Below are 27,811 nucleotides of genomic sequence, written 5' to 3' on the forward strand. Positions count from 1 at the left end.
GTCAAAATTAATCGATTAATCGTCAAGTATTCTACTTAATTAATTGACAGCTATTTTAATAATTGAGTAATCGTTTCCAACCCCCACATCCCCTTTAATTTTTTTTTTTTTTAAGAAATCACTATACGAATACGAAGTGTGAAATGAACAACAATCACTGGTTAATAAACAGTTATATTTAAAAAATAAAATAAACATGTCGCGTGTAAATGTAAAATTAGTTTGGTGTCACTCACTTGTGGATCATAAGGTTAGGAGACACAACAAGTATCTAAACTGAGAACCCCCCCCCCACACACACACACACCCCGGAATGTCCACCCAACCGGAGTCGACCCACCCAAGTAGATTTCAAATCTGTGTGAAACACTGATATGCAACTTTAGAAAAAGTTACATATGCATATTTGTAAATAATTACAGCTGAGCGAAGTCACTGCAATAGACTGTCACACTCTCAGTATGGCAAACAAGGAAGGAAACATTTCACTCATTAATGTTGGGGCACAGATCTGTCACGAATGATTAACAGATGCCCATTTCGCTGACGGATTGACGATTACAATGCGGTTTGGCTTGAAATAACGACGGATTGACGATGACTGAAGGGGGTCTCGACCAGAAGTGGCAAATCCAGGTTCAGAAAGTAAAAAATTGCCACAGTTTGGCTTTCGCCCCATGTGCTAGCTAGCTACCTCCCTAGCAGATAAATGAGCACCCGGGGAACTAGCTAGGGATCTCGCTAGCTAGCACATGGGGCTAAAGCCAAACTGTGGCAGGGTTTTTGCTTTCTGGACTTGGACACGCCCACCTCTACTTGAAATATAACAATATACTCCATAGCATAATTATCAATTGCAGACCATGCAAAGCATATCTTTCCTTCTCTGCATTGACTTCTTATTGTTTGGACAGGGAGTAGCTCAGTTCCATTCCACTCTATTTTCACAGTATTTTGCTGATTCTGACTTCTAGAATCAATAACTCAGAAGTGAGGTATTGTTGAATAACTCATCTTTCATGCACAATGACAATGAGCTCAAGCCTCATTTGCATCAAAATGCGATGCCCTCTAAAGCAAATAGATAACATTTGTGTCTTTGCAGCCAGCTGTGATGTTAGGTAAGTAGACAAGGACTGTTTGCACTGACAAGGAATTTGATTCTTTTTTTTCCAAACTTGATTCCTTTGGAGTGTAGGCACCAACAAGCTGTGAATGTGTCAAGAAATTTTGTGCATTGTTTGATTTATGGAAAAGTGGTTAGCACTGCTGTCTGGGTTTGAATTGATGTTGATTTATTTTTTGTTCTATGTGGATGTTAAATGTTTAAGCAGTGTATTAAAAAATAGATGGTTTGGGTGAATGTTATTTGATATTCAGTCTTAAGTAAAATGCTACCATTTTTATCGCTACAAAGCACACATTGGGAATTTGTTAGTCTGTGGTTGAATGTAGTGGTCACTAGGGGTGTGCCAAACAATCGATTCTCATAAGAATCACGATTTTCATTTAGTATGATTCAGAATCGATTTTAAATGGCCCAAAATCGATTTTATTTAAATTATTTTATCCTGTCTTCCCTTTGTTTGTGTGTGCCTTTTATTGGGAGCACTGTTCATGTTGTACCCGATTTGGCCACTTAGGGGCAGTGTGGTTCCACATGGTCTGATACATTGTTAAGTTGTAGCCACATTAGAGAGTAGAAGGAAAAAGTCATGCTCAAGTTATGCCAATAAAAGTTATTTTTTTCAGCGTGGAGCCGTTCTTTTGAGTGATAAAAGTGCCGCGAGTAGAGCACTAATTAGCATTAGCGAGTCAGAATGGAGATCATTACGATTCCTTGAAAATCTATAAATTGAAGCAAAAATCATTGTCAATCAAATCATTTTGAATCAAAAATCTATTCTGAATCGAATCGCACACCCAAAAATCAGAATCAAATCAAATCGTGAGACATTCACAAATTCGCACCCCTAGTGGTCACTATTGAATATTTTTAGAATCGATTAATCTATTGATTGATCAGATTAATTTTAATTTTGCATTAAAGGGTATTACAAAAGCATTTTTTCCCTGATTATTGTTTGACTGGTGATTGGTGTTTATTTCGTACTTTCGTACTTCGTATTGATGTTTTACTATATGGAGGACCAAAACTGCCAAAATTAGAAATGAATAAATGACTAAATATGAAATGCAGAGCGTTTTTTATTTATTTATTGGTATTTAATTCTATTTATTTTTGTATTTATTTTGACTTTGATTTTTTCATTTTGTGTGTATGTATGTATGTGTATATATATATACTGTATATATATATATATATATATATATATATATATATATATATATATATATATATATATATATATAGTTTTTATTTGCATTTATATTTATTTTAACTTTTATTCATTCATTTATTTATTTAGTCATTTATTTATTTTTAATCTTGGCAGTTTTGGTCCTCCATAGTGCTATATTTGTTAGTATGTTATCAGTTCGGTCATTGTTTTCCTAAGTAAAAACAGATGTTTTTTGATGATGTCAAATTTCTTATTCTGATTAAACACAGAAGATAATTAGTCTTCTTTCATTACTGCTGATATGCGGAAATCAGAGGATTTGGACAATTTTGAAAAAAATGGCTACAAATAATTACTCGATTATTAAAATAGTTGTTGATAAATTTGATAATCGATTACTTGGCGATTAATTAATACATTTTGACAGCTCTAGTTGTGTTTTTTTACTATAACCCAAACACACTACTCTGAGGTGAGAGGCTGTTTTCATAACTCGGTGGTTGTTGGCTAGTTAGCAAGATTATTTGCCTGGAACACATCACGTGGGTGATGTTCATGAGGCATCCAAGCCACCTTAATTGGCTCCTATTGATGCGGAGGAGCAGCATCTATATTCTCAGAGCAAGTGTTTTTAGTCAACAACAAAATTGCACTCCACGACGTTCAAAAATTTTGACGGCAGTGTTAGAGTAGTGGTTGTGTTAGTTTAATAATTTGTCTCCACTCACTGTTTTAGAACAATCAAGAAATTGTGGTGAGGGCGATCAAGTAGTGAGTGTTGGTTAGGGAATAAAGATGAACAGATGGGTTTAGTTTTAGCAAATATCATTTTCAGTAAGGTCCTTTGTACTTAAGCCTACGAGGATGGTGGAAAATTCCACTAGTCGGATATACAAAAGGTTACCACCCCAAATTGTTCCTGGGAATGAGACAGACTTTGTAATGGCAGCACAATTGCACCTGTGCTCAAGCAGCATTTCCTTTCATCTGAGGTGTTATCTAACTTCTTTGAGGATACCTTGTTCTTGAGGGTACGCTACTTCTGAATTTGCTGCTGAAAGCAAAAATACATGTTTTAGGTCAAAAAGCAGTGGTTATCATTTTAGAAAGAGCATAAATACACATTACATACAGTAGTGGATGTACTGGATGTGAAGTGACTGGACTGATCGCCGTAACTGGACAGGATAAGATTGGACAGGATGTGACTGGACTGGTCGCCATGACTGGACAAGACGTGACTGGACTGGTCGCCGTAACTGGACAGGACGTGACTGGACTAGTCGCCGTAACTGGACAGGACGTGACTGGACTGGTCGCCCTGGCTTGACAGGACGTGACTGGTCGCCCTGGCTGGACAGGACTTGGAAAGGAAAAGGAACATGAACACCCAAAATCAAACAAAAACCCAACCACACAGAACCGAAACGTGACAATGTGTATCACTATATGTCAACCAAGTGACTAACTGACTCAAAAGAAAACATGGCATGTCTAAAAGCACTGTTTTTGGCAGTACAATGCCATAGCTATTTATGTAAGAGCTAGTGATTTTGGTTATCAAGAAAGTGACGGAAAAGGCCAGGCATAAATGAAACTTTTATGGGCCATATTTGTTGTCAATGTTACATTTGTCCAAACAAATGTACCTTTTGTTGTACTAACTAGGCATTTAACTCATTCACTCGCAGCCATTTACACTGAAGCAACCCCCTTCAATTCCGGCTGTTTTACTGGATTTTTTTCTGTGATTTTGCAAGGCCCACAGAATATTGTGTTCTATTGCTATAACACTGAACATACCAAAAGAGTCTCTTCTTTCATTAGGAAAAAAGTATATTTCTATCTGTTTCCGTTTTGCAGCAATTAGCAATAGAATATAGCCAAGTTTCATCATTATTCACAAATCTGTTTCAAACGGTGGGGCAAAGAGCTTGTTGCAACATAGCCCTGGTTGAGCTCTTATACTCTGCTGCCATCTGCTGACCGTTTTTGTAATAACTACCATTGCATCAAGCATTCTCTTCAGTTCAGAGAATGCATCAAAGCCTTCTGTATGATCTAGCATTAAAAAAAACATTTAAATACGTCTTTGGGAGCATAGTAATATTTAAAATAGAACGTATTTATGGAGCAAATGAGTTAAAATGAACACAACAATGAATAAACAAGGGTAGTGTTTGTTTTTTAAAATTATCTTTGTAATTGAATCTACAGTACATTGCTGATAGGTGTGATGTGAATGTGAATATATATTTGTCTGTATTTAGACTGCAATTGGTGAACTCCAGTTATCTGTGAACCGAATAAGGACAAGCGGTAAAGAAAATCGATGGATGGATGAATAAGTCCTTGATTAAACTCCCTCTATTACGTTTAACTCAGATGAAAATACGATTGCGACAAGATAGATAAAGTAAATAGAGTAAGGCTGTTTGTGATTTAGAAATATGGTGTTAGACACTTTGCCTACTGTAAGGGTTGTAAAGATAGGCTAAGTGTTCCTAAAAAATAATAATAAAAAAAAAATTAATCCACAAGTGCTCGCTTATCTTTAACTCACTGAGGTTAATCTTGAAAAAAAAAAAAACATATTTCCGCAAACCCCCTACAATGTGCTAATGTACCCTTCAGTGTTTCAACTAAGATACACACAATGCGTGAGTGTTTGTTGTCCATTCTTCACTATTGTGAATGATATTGTGGATTAAATGCCTTTTGAAGACTTTTTAAGGATCTGAAGGAACCCTGCTGTACTAGCAGAGTGAAATGAGACGTCTTATCTCCTTCAGAATCTCCTTGTTCATCTGTGTACAAGGCTGGAATGGATGTTTGTGTTGGAGAAGCTAGGTTTGGACTGTATAGGTTTGATTCAAATAGAGTATTTCTTTTTTCGCCCTCGGGGTGTCGGTCAGAACACAAAGGAACAGTGGAGCGAAGATGTGGATTGACAGCTTTAATCCAGGAACATCAGCAAGAGGCGGTTACAGTAGTTGCACTTTAGTGTACAGGCATACAGGCATGGGCTGCTATGATGCAGGCACTGTGGCTAACTATGGATGCTTGTAATCCTGAAGTCCTGTGTATGCATGGTCTGATCATCTAAGTGTGTGTGAAAGCATGTGGAAGCGTGAATGTGTGTGTGTGTGGTTGAATGTATGTATGGTTCAATGTGTGGTTCTGCAATAAACAGAAAAAATACAGCGTATGACTGTGAATACTTGACTCCTAATAAACAAATATAGTAATGCATTACTTAACAGCACACATTGATTGGCTAAATAACTGGGCTGCAACATTACTAATTTTACATGAACAAACACTATGTTAGCTGTGCACATGAATGGGTATAAACACTGAAGGAATATTAAATTACTATATTAAGTGTAATCTTTGCGTGTCCAAATAATTGTATTCAGGATCTGATGAAGAAGTTTTCTTGCAAGAATTTATTTAGAGGCCTCTAAAGACACAGTCAGGACATCACATCAGAATACAACGTGATGATCCCAAGTGTGTCACAATTTACAGAACATCGACTCATTTATACAAAAAAGATAAAAGGTTCCTCCTCCCGGCTCTTGATTGAACAAAGGGCAGACATGTCATCTCCTAGTGACCAAATGTGTAATGTTGTTAGTAAGCAGACGTTTACATACAGACATGTTGATTCCAGGTTGGCCAAAGGTGTAATCTTATTAGTAAACAGACATTTACATACAGTTCCCCTTCTTGACTGGGGGAACAAATGCAATTAGGATCTAACCCCAGACTTTTAGACTCCAATGCCAAAAGGCTCTAAATAACATCATGCACATTCCTATCTTCAATAGCTTTGAGGGTGAGAGGATAAAATAAAGTTCACAAAATCATTATTCCACTGTATTCTATTAAACACTCATGATTATATCACATTGATATGCCTATAAGTAAATTAATAAACAGTAAAACATCAAATTGAAAATATTAAATGTCTTCAGTCCTACCATTGAACTTCTATAAGTTCAAAAACCGGACATTTAATCCCACAATAGTCTAGAGAGAAAGTCCAGCGCGAATCTTGATCGTCGCAAAATGAAGCAATGTTTATGTGTGGAGTTCAGAAAATAAGAATAGCAGGTGAGAGAGAGATAGAGGGGCTTAGCAGTCAGAATTCATTGATTCATTAAAAAATTCAGTGGAAGGGGCATAATAAATGTGAGGCATAACACTATGTGATGTGGTTACAGTAAGTGTCACGACGCAATAGCAGATGTGTCCGTCCCTCGAAGCCATCTCCTGATGAAGGTCTTTGTTGAATGAAAAGTGTGTTCGACAGTTGGTCAATTTTTTAAAAAGAGGCGTTTGTCAGCCTCTTTCTGAACCTGGCTGACTGCCAGAGATCGCAGGAAAGGTCACGGGACTTCATTCCCAATGTGACTCTATCCTTGTGAATTGATGAAAAGGGGCATGTGATTCAAATCACCATTGAGTGATTTCCCCCTTTCACCAGCAGATTGACACTTGATCAGCTTTTCCAGGCGAATCAACTGTGCCCATCTTTGCCCATGGAAAAGGCACTCCAATGAATCTTCTTTCAGCGACCTCCTTCAGCTTCTTCTCAGTCCTCCTGACCAGCCGGGATGCTTGTTGACGCTCCTTTGACTCAATGTCGAGCTGCTCCTCCATTTGAGCGATTTTGGCCTCCAGGGAGGCGATGGTGTACTTGTACTTTGACTTGATGGTGCTTTCAAGCTCCTGCAGCTTCAGCTTCAGCTCCTTGTTTTGGCGATCCAGCTGGGAACGAGCGCCCTCCAGTCGCTGGACGCTGCTGTGCTCGGCGCCAAGCTCCGTGGTCAGCTGCTCCATCTGCAGTGTGGTTCTCTTCAGACGCTCGTTGATCATCTCGGTGTTGAGTAGCTCCTCCTCCAAATCTTCTTCCAACTGGGCTATGCGAGCCTCCAGCCTCCTCTTCTCTTCAGTCAGCAGAGCATTTTTAGCATTGCCGTTGTTAATCTCATCCTGCTCGTCTCTCTCTGCCTGCGTTTGTCTTTTGAGTCTCTCGGCTGTGGCAAGATCCTCCTGGTAGTGCAGGGCATCTGCCTCCAAGGCCTCCAGCTCACGGGCTAGCGTTAGCGCCCGCGTGTCCTTCTCCCTGGCGTCTGCTTTGGCCCGGTCGTGCTCCTCGGCATACTGGCTGGAGATGGTCTTCTCCTCAGCCAGCATCTGGTCAAACTTCTTCTGTTTCCGGTCCAGGTTGGAAACCACCTTCCTCAGGTTGTCCTGGTCCACCATGAGGTCATCCAGCTCCCGCTGCAAACGGGTTTTGGTCTTATCCAATTTGTCGTAAGCGGCCGTCTTCTCTTCCAGCTGCTGCTGCAACGAGTCGGCGTCACGTTGGACGCGCTTGCGAGCCTCCTCCGCGCTCTCCAGGTTGGCCGTCTCCTGATCCAACTTCTTCTTCATGTCGGCCAGCTGTGCCTGAAACGTAGCAGACCTGCTTCTCCACGTTTCTCTTGCCCGACTCCTCTTCATCCAGCATCTCGCGCAGGTTGTTCTGCTCATCCTCCTGCTGCCGCAAGCGAGTGGAGATGTTGAGCTTCTGACGAGTCTCCTCTTGGAGCAGTTCCTGTGCATCCTGAAGCTGAGACTCCACTGAAGAAAGGTCTTTGCTGAATTTGATGTTTTTGCCCTCGGCTTCAGTCAGTAGGCTGTTGACATTGTCCAGCTCAGACTGCATTTTGGCCATCTTGTCCGCCATCTCCTGCCTCTGCCGTTCGCTGTCTCCAAATTTGACCTGAAGCTCCTGAACTTGGGACTCTGCTTTCTTGTGACGGTGCTCTGAATTGGATTTGCCTTGCATCAGGGTCTTGAGCTCGATTTGCACCTCGTTCCATTCGCTCTCTAGGGCCTGTTTTGATTTCTCCACAGACATCTTGTTCCGCTTGGCCTGCTCCAGCTGTTCATTAAGCTCGTCAAAGGCCTGGTTGTGTTTCTGTCTCATGTCGGCCATCAGCTGCTCGTGGGCCTTGGCCTCGTCCTCCACAATCTTCTTGAGATCGGCAACCTCCGTCTCACGTTTGCTCCTCAGCTCCTGCTGTGTTCTCTGGCGTGGTGGGAGCGCTTCAATCATCACGAGCGTTGCAGCCTTTATCTGTACGCTCAGCGAAGAGTTCAGAATATGGACCGGAAGTTTATGCAAATCAAACCAGCCGGAGTCTTGATCAACAATGTCGTCCATTATATGTAGTAATTAGTCGTTTTTAATATTTATAAAGTCAGTGACGTCTCACTTATGATACTACGATATAACAGATCTATTCTCATTAATCCCCCCCCCAAAAAAAATTTTTTTTCTTTTTTTCAGACAAACACAAACAAGACGAAAATGAAACAGATATTAAATACCTTTTGCGCGACTTCAACAAATATATCCTGGATCTTCACGGGCGGCTTATAACACACAGCTCTGAACCGAAAAAACGGCAGGCTTTTAATATCACTCCACGGCACCGTAGCGAACTACGCGACATACGGGCGTTTAGCTCAGCAAACACTACGCGTGATCAACGCGAGCTGCTTATTTCACAACACACATCCGCAACACATAGTGCGATCACCACTAGCTGCTTATAACACCACAACAACAGAAACAGCCTATTCCTCCGTGGTACTCAATGTCACATGCCGTTTTAAACGGCGAAGCGCTTCGACTTGACGTCACTTCCGTAAACACGGGGCATTTCTATGCGCGTCTTAATATTTTCCCGGCTTCTTATTTAACACAACACACACACACCGAGGAATTATGTCCCTCGGTTTAGAAATTCCACACAGCACACACCTTGATACCACATAGGCGGCTAATCCACTCCGCACTCCCAGTAGTTCATATACTGACGGCTTATTCATACGAAAAAATAAAAAACACAACCTATTCCACCGCGGAAAAAACTCCCATGCATGGTTCAATGTCGTAGTAATTTTCAAAATCGAGGAATTTCCGTCCCACCGTAAGAAATACTACTACAACCCCCCTAACTTGTTCACAGATCCCAAACACAACTTAGCACAGACGAAATGCAACTGTATTGATCCTAAACAACCAGAATTTCTCTACGTGGATAAAATGTCCACTCACCTTGTTAATATTTTTGCGCTTTAGAAATCCGGTGTTCAGGATCAATCACAGCTGTTGAAAAAACGTCTCAATAAGTCCACGTCGGCGTCACCATTTTGAAGGAATATTAAATTACTATATTAAGTGTAATCTTTGCGTGTCCAAATAATTGTATTCAGGATCTGATGAAGAAGTTTTCTTGCAAGAATTTATTTAGAGGCCTCTAAAGACACAGTCAGGACATCACATCAGAATGCAACGTGATGATCCCAAGTGTGTCACAATTTACAGAACATCGACTCATTTATACAAAAAAGATAAAAGGTTCCTCCTCCCGGCTCTTGATTGAACAAAGGGCAGACATGTCATCTCCTAGTGACCAAATGTGTAATGTTGTTAGTAAGCAGACGTTTACATACAGACATGTTGATTCCAGGTTGGACAAAGGTGTAATCTTATTAGTAAACAGACATTTACATACAGTTCCCCTTCTTGACTGGGGGAACAAATGCAATTAGGATCTAACCCCAGACTTTTAGACTCCAATGCCAAAAGGCTCTAAATAACATCATGCACATTCCTATCTTCAATAGCTTTGAGGGTGAGAGGATAAAATAAAGTTCACAAAATCATTATTCCACTGTATTCTATTAAACACTCATGATTATATCACATTGATATGCCTATAAGTAAATTAATAAACAGTAAAACATCAAATTGAAAATATTAAATGTCTTCAACACACACAAAAGTTAAACAACATACTAAACTTGAGCTAATTACTCAAAAGTATGACGTTACGTAACGAATCACTAAACATTATTGTGGCCGACTACGGCCGTGGACGTCGCGTTATGGCGCCGCGCATTGAGAACATAATGTCCCAAACTGACAGCAGACATTACGTGCAAAGTGGGACAGAACATGCAAATGAGCACACAAAATTTTGGTGCACTTCTCTACTAATGTCTAACACACAGAAGAGAACACATTTATGTAGTTAAATGGTGTTTTAAGACACTTAATTAGTTACGTAGCGAACTTCAAAGAGGTACTCAACGAGCTGTCAATCAAATCGGCGTGGGAACTTAATAAGGCACACAAGACACACGGTAGTGCGACAAATAAACACGATTCAAAGTAAACTAAAACACTACTTAGTGTACTCACTTTTGGTCAACGACGCACGCGATCACCACAGCTCTCAACACAGCTCTCAACACATTCTGTCATGGCGGCGTCCAACTGCACAATAACCGCTGCGCAACAAGTAATGGACCAAGAATGCAATGCGCGAATCACAAAAGTAAATATAATGACGGCCCTCTATTGTTATCATGACATGAAAAATAGACAAATATAATAATGACGACTATTATTATTTGGGACCTTTCCAACATATACTGTATATATATATACACGATCCACGATCTCTTCTCGTTGTTTCTGGTCTAGTTTTCGCTGCCTCGTCTAGTCGTGAGTATGTTTCGCGTAAACCGCTTATTTATTGACTTACTGGGCATACCAGTTTAGTGTTTTGCCCTGGCTGATGCAAGAGCCTTTGTTCTCTTTGTCATGTCACTGTTAGCCTAGATGATTGCATCTCCTTCAGTTGAAGTTTTGTTTTACCAATAAATGTCAAAACAATTATTTTTGTTTGCGTTTTTAGGATCCAACTCCTGAACATAACAAGCTTGTTGTGTAAGTTGTTGCAGCATTTCTCTGTGGAGTTTTTTTTTAAAATCTGACAACAACAACAAAAGAAGACAGTCAATTACATAAACAGGGCTGTCAGATTCACTTTAACTTGTCAAATTGCCTCTTCTTGATACTAAATGCATACTCTTGTTTTTTTTTCTTTCTTTCAGGTGGAAAGATGGTGCCATTCTTTCTTCTGTTCTTCTTTGCTGCATCACCCTTACTCAGCGCATCTGCACACAATACATCTGCTGGTAATGACTACACAGACTCACACTCCAGTGTTTGTTTGCAGCCTCACACTCCAGTGTTTGTTTGGATTGTCTCAGGTTGTCTGGAGAAAATGTGCATTAAAAAACAATAGTGTATAGATATCATAACATACCAGTCATTAATCTTAAAATCGATGAGTGATTGTATACATACTAATATCTTCAATCCTTCTGCATTCTTTGCCTGGACCCACTGAGCATTTACATGATCAAGAGTCCGAAATTCTTGTATTCATTTAGCTCTTTTTACACCTAAAATTGGTTTATTGAAACATATTTATTCGTAGTTTATTTAGTTTTTAAATTGATTTTTGTCATGAATTAACTAGTTAATTGATTTATTATTAATAATACAATTCAATCAAATTTTAGCAAAATCAAAATTACAATTACAATGTATTAGACAAATATTTAATTATGTTTATCAATTGCCATAGAATTAATACTATCAAATGGGAATTAATTTGTATAATGGGTGTGCAATTAATCGAAATTCAATTACTATTTCAATTACACACTCCACAATTACAAAATTAGCATAATCATAAAAAAAATATTATCAATACAAATTTTTGAGTTGTTTAAATGTATTTAAATGTATTTAATTTGCACTTGTTGTTGTTTAAATTTATTTAAATGTATTTAATTTTCATTTATAAAAAATAATCCAAAAAATAATAATCTTGTTTTGTACCCCAAACAATCGTCTTACTGCACAGTGCACAAGCTGCACTCCAACTTCAAGTTTTTGTCAACATACATAAGAAAATAAATAAATACATACATATTATTATAAATATATATATTATTCTAAACATTCTCAACATAAATACATATGTATTATTATAAATTCTGTTTGGTGCAAAAGGAACTTACATAATTATATTCTATTTTTTTTAATTTTTATTTGGTCTTAATATTTTTAAATGTGTAATTGTTTTGTACCAAAAATAAATGATCGTCCTACTGCACAGTGCACAAACTACACTCCAACTTCAAGTTTTTGTCAACATACATAAGAAAATAAATAAATACATACATATTCTAAATTCTGTTTGGTCCAAAAGGAACTCACATAATTATAGTGTTTTGATGTTTTTTTTTTAAATTTATAATATTTTTAACTCATTCACTGCCATTGAAAATTCATTTTAACTATTTCTATTAGTTAATTACCCCCCCCCCCCCCCCCCACACACACTTTTGTTAACAAGAGTATGAAAACCTAGGGGGAAAAAAATATTGTACATTTAGAACATATCAAATTTGTTATTAATCATCAATCTAGTGAAGTCATGCGATTAATTCTGATTAGAAAAATGTAATTGCCTGATGCCCCCAATTTTTTAATAAACTTTTCTTTTCTTTTTTTAAAGAAAAGATTATTTAAAAAAAGAATAATAATAATTCAAATTACTTATTTAAATTAAAAAAGAAGAAGAAAAGATTATTAAAAATTAGGAGCGCCAGGCGATTAAAATTTTTTCGTAATTAATCATATGACTTCACTAATTAACTCACGATTAATCACAAATTTTATATCTGTTCTAAATGTACAATATATTTTTTCTAGGTTTTCATACTCTTGTTAACAAAAGTGGGAAAAATGATAAACTAATAGAAATAGTTCAAATGAATTTTTGACGTCTATAGCCGCCAATGGCAGTGAATGAGTTAAATGCTTAAACATTTCTCGTTTTGTACCAAAAATGTCATGGTCTGTATTTTGTTTTGTTTTATTGGTCAGGTTTTCCTCGTGTGTCTCCCTTTGTCAATGTCTCGTCAAGTTTTATCATGTCCTCCTGTGCTTGTCATCCCGGTCCCAGGTGTTACCCAATCAGTTCACCAAGCCACGTGTGTCTTGTGCCGGTGTCTCTCGTCTCGTTACTGTGTGTATTTAGTTCCCTGCTTTCTTTCAGTCCTTGTCGAGTCATTGTCTGTGTCACACCCGGTTTCCAGCTGCTGTGTGTCCTGCCTGTTTTAGGCCCCGCTCACATGAAAGCCAGTTTCAATGTATCCTCACAAGTTTCTTACTGCTTAAACCGTTCGTCCACATGACGGCGCGGTTTCGGAGCTTGAAACCGGGCTCCAGAGTGGAAAGATTTCAAAACGCGCCCCGTACGCGTCCGTCTGGACACCATATGCAGGATACTCCTCCAGTGATGACGTAATGGTTGCAGCTTGATGACGACGAATTGTCACACATTGAAGACGTATGCGCCAATTCTCGCGTGGCTGCGCGCGAACCGTCAGTCTGTCAACAACAATGGCGGATAGCCGTGTCGTAGTCATTTTGCGCAGCCTCCTTAGCTCGCTTATGTTTTTGCAGCAAAATATTTTGCTTCTTTATTCCCACGTTCAACAAGTGGTGTTGTACTTGAATCACCCACCATTGTCATTTCTCCTGTGTTTGTCTTTTCATGTTGTTTTGATACATGCAAAGCAATGTTTGTTCTCTAGATTGCAATAAAGTTTTTTAAAAAAGTGTCCGTCGTCTTCGATGATTTTTTTTCTATGCTTTCCGTTAACTAACTCCCTGTGGCTGCGCTACAGCACCACTCCAGACTTGGCATGTACATTACATCCGTTAAACGTCCTCAGTGTCTTCTTTTGGACACACGCAAGTCTTGAAATGCTTCTGTGTGTACGAGATTTGTTTGAGGAACAAAGCTTTGCTTCCGTCTAGACGGGGCCTTAGTTTGAAACCCGTGAGTTTTTTCCTAGCTTTGGTTAGTACTTTGTATCTTGTTTTGTACGTTGTTTGGTTTGTATTTAATTAAACAACCACTTTTTTGTTCACACCTGCCTCCTCGCTCTGCCTTCCCGCATTTGGGTCCACTATCACCTGCACTCCTGACGTAAAAATAAATAATCTTTTGAATAATCGTGATTTCAATTATTGCCAAAATAATCGTGATTATTATTTTTCCTAGAATCAACCAGCCCTAATTTGTATATTCATATTTATTACATGGCATTTACTTTTCAATTTTATTTTATTTGTTAAAGACCTGGCCTATCTGTCTGTTTTAAACCCAAGCACAAAAGTTTGTCCAGCCCCCATGTTGGAGGGAGCCAAGCAGTTGAGGGTTTGGTTCAATTTTCAAAGGCAAGAAAAGGGAAAGAGTTACAGCTACAGTAACTCGTGCCAATTTCTATCTTGTGGAACTTGATTAGCTTCCAGAGTGCCACATTGCTCCTGATTGAAAAATCAGTAATGTATTTTACCACTGTGCTTAACTTCTTCAAAAAGTTAGACTGAAAAGTTATGGGGATGGTTCACAACAACCTTAAAATAGTAAACAAAAACTACTCCAAAAAGTTTGTGAATGAAACAGTAAAACACATTGAACCTGGACACTCCGGTTTGGGAGCGCAGAGCAGTATCAGTGAGCTAAAATTGTATTGTGAGGGGGAAAAAACATATTTCGAACATATTTTTATGAATCATTTTTATAGCCAACTACTAGGCAATGAAGTGTTTCGAGAGGCTGATGGTGACTCGGCTCAGGGGGGAGGTGGATGCACACTAAGACTCCCTTCAGTTTGCCTACAAGCGGGGTCGCGGCACTGACGATGCTATCAACAGCATCACACATCTGGTCAGCAAACACCTAGACGGCCCGAAAGCTTATGCACGTGTGTTGTTCGTTGACTTTAGCTCAGCGTTCAACACAATGCAGCCGCACCTGCTTTTGGGTAAACTGAAGGAGATGAATGTGAACCCGTACATCTCGAGGTGGTATCACTCCTTCCTGACACAGCGCACACAGCAAGTCAAGGTCAACAGCTCCCTCTCGGAACCCAGATTGATAAGCACAGGCGCCCCACGGGGCTGCGTCAGCTCCCCGGTCCTCTTCACGTTGTACACAAATGATTGTGTGACATCACACCCAGAGAACTTTATCATTAAGTTCTCTGATGACACAGTTATAGTCAGCTTGCTGCAGGCCGGCGGTAGCCCACTGGACTATTTCTCAGAAATAGAGAAATTTGTCCAGTCGTGTGACCAGAATCATCTTGTGCTCAATGTGGGGAAGACAGAGGAGGTGATATTTGATCCAAAAACTGTTGGTGACCACAGGCCAGTCGTCATTAAAAGCAACCACATCAGCCAGGTGGGTTCATACAGGTATCTGGGGGTCCACATCGACAACACACTCAACTGGAGGGTACATGTTGGAAGTCTCTGCTCCAAACTCCAACAGCGTCTCTATTTCCTACGCAGACTTAGGGTCTATGGAGTGGAGCAGAGGATCATGCTGTGGTTCTACCGGGCTGCATTGGAAAGTATCATCAGATACGGCATTGCGGCCTGGTACGGCAACCTGACTGTGCAGTCAAGGTCACAGATTGCCGGTCTGGTGCGGACTGCCATGAAGATCATGGGGGTCAGGAATCATCCTTCCCTACAGATGCTTTATGAGCGGTCCGTCACCAGACTGGCACAGAAAATTGTTGCTGACCCGACTCACATTCTGGATCATGAGTTCCAGCTACTGCCTTCCGGCAGGAGATTCAGGGCCCCCAGAACCAGGCTGAACCGCTACAAGAACTCATTCCTGCCGACATCCATCAAACTGCTTAACAACCGACATTAACTCAGTGCAATAAGATATATGGTGCAATGTTGTGTGTGTGGAATATTGGAATATATGCGGCCGTGCTGTACATACTCATGTGTATATATATATATATATATATACAGGAGTGTGTGTGTGTATATGGGTGTGTGCAGTCCTCATGTATGTACTTCTCTACACATGTACACTTCTGTGAAGACTTCTGGGAAGTCTTCTACTTATTGCTGCACTTCTTATTTATTTAATTTCAATTTTATCTCTTTCTATTCAGTTGTTTTCTCTTTACTGTAAACTGCAGCTGGACGGATAAAAGTATATCGTACTGCTACTTTTTGCCCCCATCGGTGTACAAGGCTGGAATGGTTTTGTAAATGTGTGTGTAATTTGGGTGATTTGGACTTTTCTGATTTCTGCATGTTTATCCGATTTAAATGTTTCAGATTATCCATTTAATGAACCCCACCACCACCAGCTCTGTCTTCTGGTTTTTGCGTGTCTCCAATCCCTACAACACGGCTGGTCTAACTACCATCCTATAAATCTTTCTTTTCACTTTAGCTGGTGCTCCTCTTGTTGCAGATAACCCCTGTCACTCCCCCCACCACCTCCTCCTGCCTTTAATCCCTTTTTCAACTCTCTTCCAAATTCCCCCTTGCACAGAACAGTTAATCCTAATGTACTTGATCTCTTGCACCTTTTCCACTTCTACTCTTTGTAATCTCACCATTCCACCAGCCTCCCTTTATTCACACACATGTTCTCCATCTTGCTACAACTAACCTTCAGTCGTCATCTCTGCAGCGCATACTTCCACCTCTCTTGGTTTTCTTCCACCAGCTCCCTACTCAAATATCATAGTCCACAAAAAATAGTCTGACTTCATTTTTCAATCTGTCCATCAAGCAAACAAGAATGGGCCTAGAAGCGATCCTTGACGTAGTCCTACCCAAACCAGAGGTGGCAAATCCAGGTCCAGAAAGTAAAAAACCTGCCACAGTTTGGCTTTAGCCCCAGGTGCTAGCTAGCTAGCTCTCTAGCTAGCTCCCTTGGTGCTTGTTTATCTACGTTGTCTTCTGTTACTGCAGCAGCACACCTTAACACTCTTACTGTTCTTATACATTTACTGGAATAGTCTCTGTCTCTAGGCTCTCTGTCATGAGCTTTTCTAAATCCACAAAATACAGTGGAGCTCCTTTTGACCTTGCCCATGCAGTGGTTGGTATATAGCCTGAATGTGGTCAGAATTTTGTGATTCAGATTCCGTATTTGATAGTACTTAGCTATTCGATTCCTAGGGCTGGGTGATGAATCGATTTTTTAAAATTAATTTGAGTGTTTTGTTGTGAACAATTAAAAAAAAATTAGAACATGTTTTTCCCCCCTTTCATTGCGCCGCACCCGTGGCTTTCGCCCCCATTTTTGTTTAAGTCAAACAAGTTTTTTTAATGTGTTCAATTCATTCTCCACGGTAGTCAGAAGCTGCTTCAGGTTGAGTTGTGTCATCGGCGAACAAGACACTTTTGAATATTTTTCAAAAATTTCCAATATCAATATTTTTATCTTTTATAAAATATTCTGGATAATCTTTTTTTTTCTTTAGCAGCTATTTTCCATATTTCTTGTGTGTTGCTTTTATTCAATGCATGGTAGTAATCTTTCTTACTTGTTCGTATAATATGCAATAGTTTATCTTGTACTTTGTACCATTTCAGCTTTCATAGTTCTCAATTTAATAAATCTTTTGTATAAAATGTTTTTCTTTTTACATGCATTCTATATTCCCTTTGTCATCCATGCCTTATTTAGATCTTTATACTTTCTTGTGATTTGTATTAATGGACAATGTTTATTGTATAGGGAAATAATGGTAGACTGAAATACACTCAATGTGATATTGGGATCATCACCAATTAAGTTTTTCTAAATCCAACTTAAAGGCAGCCATGGAGTGTTGTGTTCTTAGTCTTGTTTCTGATGTGTAAATTATTGTTGGTTTTATTAATTTTTTTATCGAAATAGTCTTGGACGATTGCAAAGACCGGAAGATGATCACTTATAACATTAATAAGAAGTCCACTTTTTATTTTATGGTCAATTTTATTTATAAATATGCTATCTATTAGTGGAGCTGTATCAATTATTATTCTGCTAGGTTTCATAATTACAGGGAATAGATTATTACTATACACTGTATTTATAAAATCTGTTGTTTTCTGATGCCAATTCGGATTGAACAAATCAATGTTAAAATCACCACACATTATTTTCATTTTTTTTCCCATTTTTTTATGTGGGTGAATGTGTGTATGTGCGTGCGTGTGTGCGTGCGTGCATTCATTAGTTCACCTAAACCTATAAAAAAATATATATATATCCCATACCGTTTCCCTAAACCGAACACTTCCAGCCAGAGTCGTGAGGCCGTCAGGAAACCCGAGAAAGGACCAAAGAAAAGAAAGGAAAGTGAAATCCAGCACCGACCAGACACCACCCACCAGGCCACCAACCAGAGTCTTTCACCAACCCCAGAGACATCTAAATTTCAACAAATCAGGGAGACCTCAAGAGACCAAAGGAGAGACTGAGGAAAGGAAGGAAGGACAGACGAAGCGGAGTGAGATCCACAGACACCAGCCTCCACCGATTCAATGACCTGAGGAAGATTGTGTCTGAGTTTCAATAGATGCTAGTGTGGTGGATCTGGCGTGCATGAAAATCTCCACCAAAGAGGGGAGCCGTCGACCCCCGCCAGGACAGAGCAAGGGGGTCACCTCAGGGCCCCCCAGGCCATGGCAGCGCCAAAGGACGACCCCCGGGCCCCCAAACCCCAACGCGGCCCGCGCCCCCAACCCAACGCAGCAGGACGGGGCACTGCAGGCCCGCCAGGAACCCCACCGACCCACAGCCCCCGCTCCCCCACGACCCCCCTGCCCCCCATCCACCCCAACCCAGCCCCAGCCGCCCCCAGGCCCCCAAACCCCCAGACACCCTCCACCGAGGAGGTCCACCGGAGCGGGGCGGGCACAACACCGACCCACCCGCCCTCCCGGCCCCCGGAGCGCCGAGACCCGGGCCACGGATGGAGCCCCCGGCCCAGGGGAGGGGGAGGAAGGCGGACAGGGGAGGGGGAAGGAGACGACAAGAAGGGCAGGAGGCAGCGACAGGGCCGCAGAGAGAGGGGGAGAGGAGGAGGAAGGGTGACGAGGGAGAAGGGACAGGGAGGCGGAGGACGAGCGGGGAGAGGCGAGGAGGGAGAGGCAGCAAGGGGGAGGAAGGGGGAGGGGAGAGGGGACCACGGGGCACCCCAGCGGCCCACAGGCCCCGAACCGCGTCGTCGGGCCCAGAGCGACAGACCACGCCGGGGCGGCGCCGCCCCGGACACCAGGGAGAGCCCCGCAACGCAGCACCCCCCAAGAGACCCAGGGAACGGCCAAGACGCAGCCGCCACCCAGCAGCCAACAAAGGGGCAGACCCGCCCACGCCCAGCCAGGGGGGGACAGCACCTATAGAATTAACCCCCTGGCATGCAGTGAATCCGAATATTAACCCTTAGTGCCCATTGGAGGTGAATCTGCTCGATCCTGTTGGCAGCAACTGGTTTCCTGACTATAAAAACACAACCATTAGTTACAAATTGCCAAATACAGAAACATCAATGTAAGTTATCACGATGTGGTGGCTCTCGCTAACAGGCAGAATTAAGGAACCAGAATTAGGTTAAAATATTCTACATACATAGACCATGTTTCTATAAATTTTGATATTTGGTTTTTATTTGAGGCAGATATTTTTTCCAGTAAAATATGATTTATGAGGAGGTTAGACCATTGGTCGATATCCGGAGTTTTTTTTTTTTTTAAATCATTTGTGTATCTGAGAATGTTCGTTAGTTTTTCATTAAATATGTCAAGACATGATCCTGGTGTCCTATAACATACAACTTATAATGACATTTGGTGTATTTTTAATATGTACTTCAATGTTAAACATTTCATTATGTTGTCAATGGTGGTAGTCAAACGTTAAATTTTTACTGCATCTTAGAGCTTTGTCTACATATATTGTGACACCCCCTCCCCTCCTATTTTCCCTATTTGTTGCAAACAATTCTTATCCTTCCAGTCCCATGTCCCTAATTTTTTCATTATCAAGCCAGGTTTCTGATATGGCAATTATTTTTATTTTTTTATTTATTTATTCAGCTATTCTTTGATTTTTGTAAAATTTCTTAAGAGACTTCTTCTATTGAAATGTATAATTGAAAGTGCATTTTCCATTTTTATATTTTTGTTGAATTGATCGTCCACATAATAGTTGCAAGTGAAACTACAGTAATAATTTTTGTAAAAGTGATTGTCTGGGTCCAAATTATTCTCAGGGTCAGTGTATTCAAATGTTTTCATGTCCATATTATTTGTGTTCATCATGTTCATCTTTCCTTGTGTTACTGTGCTGCTGTTAATATGTACTTGTGGTGTATTTTTGTCATCATCTACAGTGAGTTTATTGTATTGAATGCCCTAGAGATTGTATAATTCTCATGCTTTTTGTGGATTATTTGCCTTCACTGAGTTTTGGTGTACTGGTGTGAGCATGAGTAATCAACTTGTCATGTCGTAAGTATGCATTTTCTCCCCTCTCTCTTGCAGCTCTCAGTTCAAGCATCAGTTCTTTTCTTTTCCTTTTAACAGCATCTGTATAGTCCTCATTTATGAAAATTTTTGTTCCCTTAAGATTCTTATCTTTTTGTAGAATAACTGATTTATCCTTAAATCTTTGCAGCTTCACTACCACCGGCCTTGGTCTTCATTGTCTGTCCTCACTAAATTTTTTTGTGCCATGTGCCCTTTCAATATCAACTATTTGCTGAATTTTTAGGTTTTCAGTTATCACTTTCATAACCTTTCCCTCCGTCTCAGTCCATGACTCTCCTGGTGACTGGAATTCCATCAAAGATTAAATTGTCACATAGTTTGAAAACATCCGACTGTGTAGCTTTGTTGTGCTACATCTGTTTATCCTTATCCATTTTTAACTCGTCCACTTCTTTTTGAGTGTATTGTAAGCTTATTTTTACCTCCTGTATCTCCCGTGAACGTGCATCTAATCTGTTGTTTGTTGAATCCACAATTATCGACACGAAACTTTCAAAATTGTCCTGTTGTTGTTGTTGTAGTAATGCTATGAACATGACTTTTTGCTGCAGCATTAGTTCATGTATTTGAGTCATGGAGACAAATTCCTCGTCTGATTTCTGATCAGCCTTTCGTGGCGGCATCTTGAAAGCTGACCTTTCACAACTGGGGCCCCAGTTGTTTGTCGCTGAGTCCCGCAATGACACCGGCGTGCAAACAGGCAGCAGTGATGGGGCCAACAAGCAAGCTCGACAGGCGGCGGTGACGAAGTCAGCAAGCAGGCCCAGCAAGCAGGCCCACCGAGCGGCGGTAGCGGAGCCAGCGAACAAGCCCGGCAGGCGGCGGAGCCAGCGAACAGGCCCGGCAGGCGGCCGCGATGAGGCCAGCAGGCAAGCCCGGCGAGTGACGGTAACGATTCAAGCAGGCAGGCCCGGCGAGCAGCGGCGATGAAGCCAACCAGCAGGTCCGGTAGCAGCGATGGAGCCGGCAAGCAAGCCTGACAGGCGGCAGCGACGAGGCCAGCAAGCAGGCCCGGCGAGCATCGGCGATTAATTCTGCAAGCAGGCCCGGCGAGCAGCGGCGACGAAGCCAACCAGCAGGCATGGTAGCAGTGATGGAGCCGACAAGCAAGCTCAACAGTTGGAGGCGATGAGGCCAACAAGCAGGCCCGGCAAGCAGCAGCGATGAAGCCAACCAGCAGGCCCGGTAGCAGCGATGGAGCCGGCAAGCAGGCCCGGCGAGCGGCGATGATGAATCCAGCAAGCAGGCCCGGCGAGCAGCGGCGACGAAGCCAACGAGCAGGCCTGGTAGCAGCGATGGAGCTGGCAAGCAAGCCCAACAGGTGGTGATGAGGCCAACAAGCAGGCCCGGCGAGCAGCGGCGATGAAGCCAACGAGCAGGCCTGGTAGCAGCGATGGAGCCGGCAACCAAGTTCTACAGGCGGCAGCGATGAGGCCAGCAAGCAGGCTCGGCCAGTGGTGATGATGGATCCAGCAAGCAGGCCCGGCGAGCAGCGCCGACGAAGCCAACCAGCATGCCCGGCGAGCAGCGGCGATGAAGCCAACGAGCAGGCCTGGTAGCAGCGATGGAGCCGGCAACCAAGCTCTACAGGCGGCAGCGATGAGGCCAGCAAGCAGGCTCGGCGAGTGGCGATGATGGATCCAGCAAGCAGGCCCGGCGAGCAGCGGCGACGAAGCCAACCAGCAGGCATGGTAGCAGTGATGGAGCCGACAAGCAAGCTCAACAGTTGGAGGCGATGAGGCCAACAAGCAGGCCCGGCAAGCAGCAGCGATGAAGCCAACCAGCAGGCCCGGTAGCAGCGATGGAGCCGGCAAGCAGGCCCGGCGAGCGGCGATGATGAATCCAGCAAGCAGGCCCGGCGAGCAGCGGCGACGAAGCCAACGAGCAGGCCTGGTAGCAGCGATGGAGCTGGCAAGCAAGCCCAACAGGTGGTGATGAGGCCAACAAGCAGGCCCGGCGAGCAGCGGCGATGAAGCCAACGAGCAGGCCTGGTAGCAGCGATGGAGCCGGCAACCAAGTTCTACAGGCGGCAGCGATGAGGCCAGCAAGCAGGCTCGGCCAGTGGTGATGATGGATCCAGCAAGCAGGCCCGGCGAGCAGCGCCGACGAAGCCAACCAGCATGCCCGGCGAGCAGCGGCGATGAAGCCAACGAGCAGGCCTGGTAGCAGCGATGGAGCCGGCAACCAAGCTCTACAGGCGGCAGCGATGAGGCCAGCAAGCAGGCTCGGCGAGTGGCGATGATGGATCCAGCAAGCAGGCCCGGCGAGCAGCGCCGACGAAGCCAACCAGCAGTAGCGAATTTGTTCTTTCGTTCTCTTCAATTGTTTGTTCACACCTTGATTTCGATGTGTTAAATACATGAAACCTTGCTTTGTCAACCAAGGGTACAAATATCCATCGATTTCCTGGAATAGCCGCCACGCAGCTAGTAGCCGACGTTGCGTCAACGATATGCTGAGCGACGTCAAGGGGCAAAGCCATAGTGCGTCCGGGGAGGGTTACCGAGGGTGAATCTGCCGTAGCACACGTGCGACAAACAACACTGATGGTAATCAGTGAACCAACGAGGCTCAAGCAGTCAACATCAAGTGGTCTTGGTCCAACACTTTCCCATCGGGTACTTTGAATCAAGCGCCAAGTAAGATGAACAGCTTCTGGTTAATATTGCTTTAGTGGAATATGAGTTAAGCAGCAAAATCCAGCAGTTTTTATCAATATCAGAAGGTGGCCATTTTGAGTAAAAAATGACATCACAGTTGCTCAGGTCTCATGTAACAAACAGTCACAGCTCAGCTTCAGAAAACAGGTGAGCTGTGACTGGTCGTTGCCTGAGCCCTGAGCAACTGTGATTTCATCTTCAGTCGACAGCAGGTGGCAAAATGGCCCCCTGTGATAGATAAAAACGGCTGGATTTTGCTGCTTAACTCATATTTCACAAATGTAATATTAATCAGGATGTCACGTTTAGACTAGTGAGGTCACATATTATTGTCAAGAAATGTTTAACGTTGACTTCTCCTTTAAATTGAACAATTCGATTCAGTGGGATTTTGATTCAGTTTTAGAGGATATGGTTCAGTTCGAAAGGGTCTGATACAATGAGTTTCTTGTTATTTTCATACATATGAATAACCTTGTTAGTACTGTAAATGTGACATTTCCTTCGAAAATATACAGTACATACCTCAAGCTGTATGTGATCAGAACCAACAGCCTTTGCACACTTCATCTTCCTCAGAGCTTTCCTCACTTCATCCTTTCTAATCTGACCTACCTCCCTTTTCAGTTTTTGCCTCATCTGTCCTCTATTCTCTTTTATTTTCCCCTACATCAACTCATCAAAGTACAGTACTCCTTTCATACACTCCGAACCCTTTCTTCACTTATCAGTCCATTTCGTTCTCTTTACTTATGTTCAACCTCCCATTGAACTCATCAGGCACGCTGTCTTATACATCCCGTATCCTTTCATTGTATTACTATCTGCTCTCTTCTGTTCTCACTATCTTGTCTTTACTAACCTTATTGTTCTATACACTTTTGCAAATCTTCTCAATCTATAATTGTTGTCAACTTCTTCATAAAGTCCTCACTACTTGTGCCCTTCTAAGATCCTTTATTACCAAATCTGGCCAACACCTCACTTTCTATTCACCAACATTCCCATTGAAGTCTCCTCCAATCCCCACTTTTTCCAGTCTAGAAATACTCTCTATAATCTAACCCAACTCACTATGCAACTGCTTCTCGTCAGAGGTGCCAAATCCAGGTCCAGAAAGTAATAATCCTGCCACAGTTTGGCTTTAGCCTCAGGTGCTAGTTAGCTAGCTCCCTAGCTCTGGACCTGGATTTACCACCTCTGCTTCTCGTTCAATTCACATCCCACCTGAGGAGTCTGATCAGTGACAACATTCATAATCACACTTACTCAATTTCTAGCTTCAAAATTTCTAACTCCAAAATTTTCACCCTGTTTGACTCTCATTTTACCGTGATAACATTCTTGGCATATTCTTTAAAAAAAAAAAATCATGACCAGACATAAAAACAGTTTGAACCTCTTTCAATGCTTCTAGCCATGTTGCCATTCCATCTGGTCTACCCTTCTCCTTTGCATCATATTATCCATTTCTCCACCTTAGCCTGTCATTCTGCCCATATGTAACACTCCACCTTTCAGCCCAATGCTTCTAACCTTTCTTAGCTCTATGTCTCCTAACCAATTTTCATGTTTGACCAACAGTAGTCCAGTATCAACCAGTGTCATGCAGAGGTGACAAATCCCGGTCCAGAAAGTAAAAACCCTGCCACAGTTTGGCTTTAGCCCCAGGTGCTAGCTAGCTCCCATGGTGCTCGTTTACTAGCATCGGGCTGAAGCCACACTGTGGCAGGGTTTTTACTTTCTGGACCTGGATTTGCCACCTGTGGTGGCATGAATGTCATATTCATTGTGGGCGTTTCATGATTTGTATGAACCATTCTTTCTCCAGGATGGTATGACTACTTAACATATATTGTCAATTGTCAATGTCAATGCTTTGAAAAGACATTTAGCTTGTCCAAATGGGTACCGTATTTTTATGACCATAAGGCGCACTTAAAAGTCTTACATTTTCTCAAAAATCGACAGCGCGCATAATAATGAATTGCGCCTTTTGTGTGCACCGAGTTCCAAAATCAAATGTTGTCGTGCGACTTCGGTAAATTCTCCGCTTGACCGACACATAGCTTATATACAAGAAAGGCGGTCCTGGGTGAGGACAGGTAGGAACGCAAAAGACTCAACTGTAGAAGACGGCATGCAGACTTTCAAGACACGCCCCCTGGTAGTGTTGGTGTTGTGCCAAAGTACTTATGCTGCATTCGTGGAAGGTCAGAAGTCGGATCCCAGTTGTTATCCCAGTTGGCTTTTTCTAGTTCCTAGTATAGTGATAAATTGCTTTTTGTTTTGGTTCTTAAAACAAATTTTGACCTCCAGCAAACTTGCCTTCTCACAATTTTGCTTAATTTATGTATTTATCTTATTTCATAAGCATTCCATACAGTTCAGTAGTTCACCGTATAATTTCATGCAGGGAGATAGCGGCATACTGCCACGTAAGTTGTGTTATGTGAAGTTATGTCGAATATTTATGAATGAAGAAAGCTATCTAGTTTTATATTAGAGTAAATAGTGTTTTACCATTCACAGTATGTGTTTCCATAGTGGTTGACATTGTAGAGTGATGTCACATCGAAATCGGTTGGTGAAGTCGGGGTACTTTTCCCCCCGACTTTTCAAGTGGAAAGTCCGAGTTCAAGGGGGCGTTCCTGTACACACGTCCTGGTTTGTAGTCAGAAAAATCTGACTTCCCAGTTTCCTCGCATTACCCCTGTAAAAAAATTGTATCACTTGCACGACGCATGTTTTTCAATAAATACATGAAGAACACGTTTGTTTTTCAGTTTTAGAAACAAGGTTTTGTAACAAGAAAACATTTATTGCGGAGAACAAAGAAAATCAAGCACTCACTCGCATTCTGCAGTAGACTAGGTGCATTCAATGACCACGCACGCGATAGGAAATCTCAGTTATGCACAGAAAAGATCACACGAGATTATTGTTTTGGGGTTTTGTTACAGATGTTTGATGTTTGAATGCCTGTTTACACGGAACCTTTTTGAAGAATCCCCACTTATTGTTCCATAGCCACCTGGACCAAAATTGAGATAAATATAAGAAATTCTAGTTTAGCTCTTTTGAGTTTTGTATCACATGCTGCATTTGACAAACTTGTATTCATTATGCTACACGCCTGTGTGGCTTTGTGCCAAGACACACAACAATGATTTGTATAATTATATGTGTCAATCATATCGGTGTTATTGGACACCCAATATAGGTGAGTTATTGAGTCAGCTGGATTATGTTGACACAGCGCTGTTTTGTTGCTGCACTGTTGATTTTTTTTCATCTTGCCAGCAGTCTTTAAGTCAATTATTTAAATGTGTTATTAGATTCTTTACATCTGCACCACAATGTCTAACAATCGATTATTTCATTGATGTTTGAGTCTGTATGTATAATTTTGACCCTCTGTGAAATGTGCCCTCAAATTGTCACGGGTGAGGGGAGAGGTGTGCGAATCCCAAAATGCAGACACAGATAAATGTTTTACAAAAAAATGTATTTACAAAAAAATCTAAAACGCTAACAATGACAAAGTATATAAACAGTAAAATGCCATCGAAGTTAGCAGTTTCATGCAAATCTTGCTGTGTCATGTAGGTATGTTAGCAACTTAGCAGCTGCGAATTGTGCCACAGCCGCCGACATTTATGCCGTAAAAGTCTTCTTTATGGTGTTAGTTAGTTATTAAATTCAACTGTGTAATACAGTATCTATTAAACCATCCATCTTCTACCGCTTATCCGAGGTTGGGTGGCGGGGGCAGCAGCTTTAGGAGGGATGCCCAGACTTCCCTCTCCCCAGCCACTTTAACCAGCTCCTGCGGCGGAATCCCAAGGCGTTGCCGGGCCAGCCGAGAGACATAGTCTCTTCAGCATGTCCTGGGTCGTCCCCGGGGCCTCCCGCTGGTGGGATATGCCCGGAACACATCTCCAGGGAGGCGTCCAGAAAGAATCCGAACCAGATTCCCGAGCCACCTCAGCTGGCTCCAATCAACGCGGAGGAGCAGCAGCTCGAACCTGAGTCACTCCCGGATGACCAAGCTTCTCAACCTATCTCTAAGGGAGAGCCCGGATACCCTGCAGAGGAAACTCATTTCGGCCGCTTGTATCCAGGATCTTGTTCTTTCGGTCACAACCCACAGCTCGTGACCATAGGTGAGGGTAGGAACGTAGATCGATTGGTAAATCGAGAGCTTCGCCTTTCGGCTCAGCTCCTTCACCACATCGGACTGATACAGAATCCGCATCACTGCAGACACAGCACCGATCCGCCTGTCGATCTCCCGCTCCATCCTGCCCTCACTCGTGAACAAGTCCCCAAGATACTTGAACTCCTCCACTTGGGGAAGGATCTCATCCCCCACCCGTAGAGAGCACGCCACTCTTTTCCGACTTGGATTTGGAGGTGCTGATCTTCATCCCAACCACTTCACACTCGGCTGCGAACTGCTCAATGCCTTGGCTGCGCCTAGAAATTCTGTCCATAAAAGTTATGAACAGATTCGGTGACGAAGGGCAGCCTTGGCGGAG

At 42.2% G+C, this 27,811-nt stretch overlaps 1 protein-coding gene and 1 pseudogene across 5 annotated transcripts in view; one reads left to right on the forward strand and one right to left on the reverse strand.

Annotated features, from left to right (window-relative positions):
- gabbr1b (gamma-aminobutyric acid (GABA) B receptor, 1b) overlaps window positions 1-27,811 on the forward strand; it is a 305,030-nt gene that overhangs the window by 58,768 nt on the left and 218,451 nt on the right. For 4 of the 5 annotated variants that reach the window (XM_077548507.1, XM_077548508.1, XM_077548509.1 and 1 more), the window contains one exon: window positions 11,271-11,354. In XM_077548507.1, the coding sequence (XP_077404633.1) occupies window positions 11,271-11,354 (84 nt within the window). Of the gene's footprint in view, window positions 1-11,270; window positions 11,355-27,811 lie in introns of those variants that run through there. The other variant, XM_077548511.1, reaches the window with a different exon arrangement.
- On the reverse strand, window positions 5,245-10,922 carry LOC144037217 (uncharacterized; annotated as a pseudogene).

The sequence above is a fragment of the Vanacampus margaritifer genome, chromosome 17 (assembly GCF_051991255.1).
Source record: "Vanacampus margaritifer isolate UIUO_Vmar chromosome 17, RoL_Vmar_1.0, whole genome shotgun sequence".
Taxonomy (NCBI): domain Eukaryota; kingdom Metazoa; phylum Chordata; class Actinopteri; order Syngnathiformes; family Syngnathidae; genus Vanacampus; species Vanacampus margaritifer.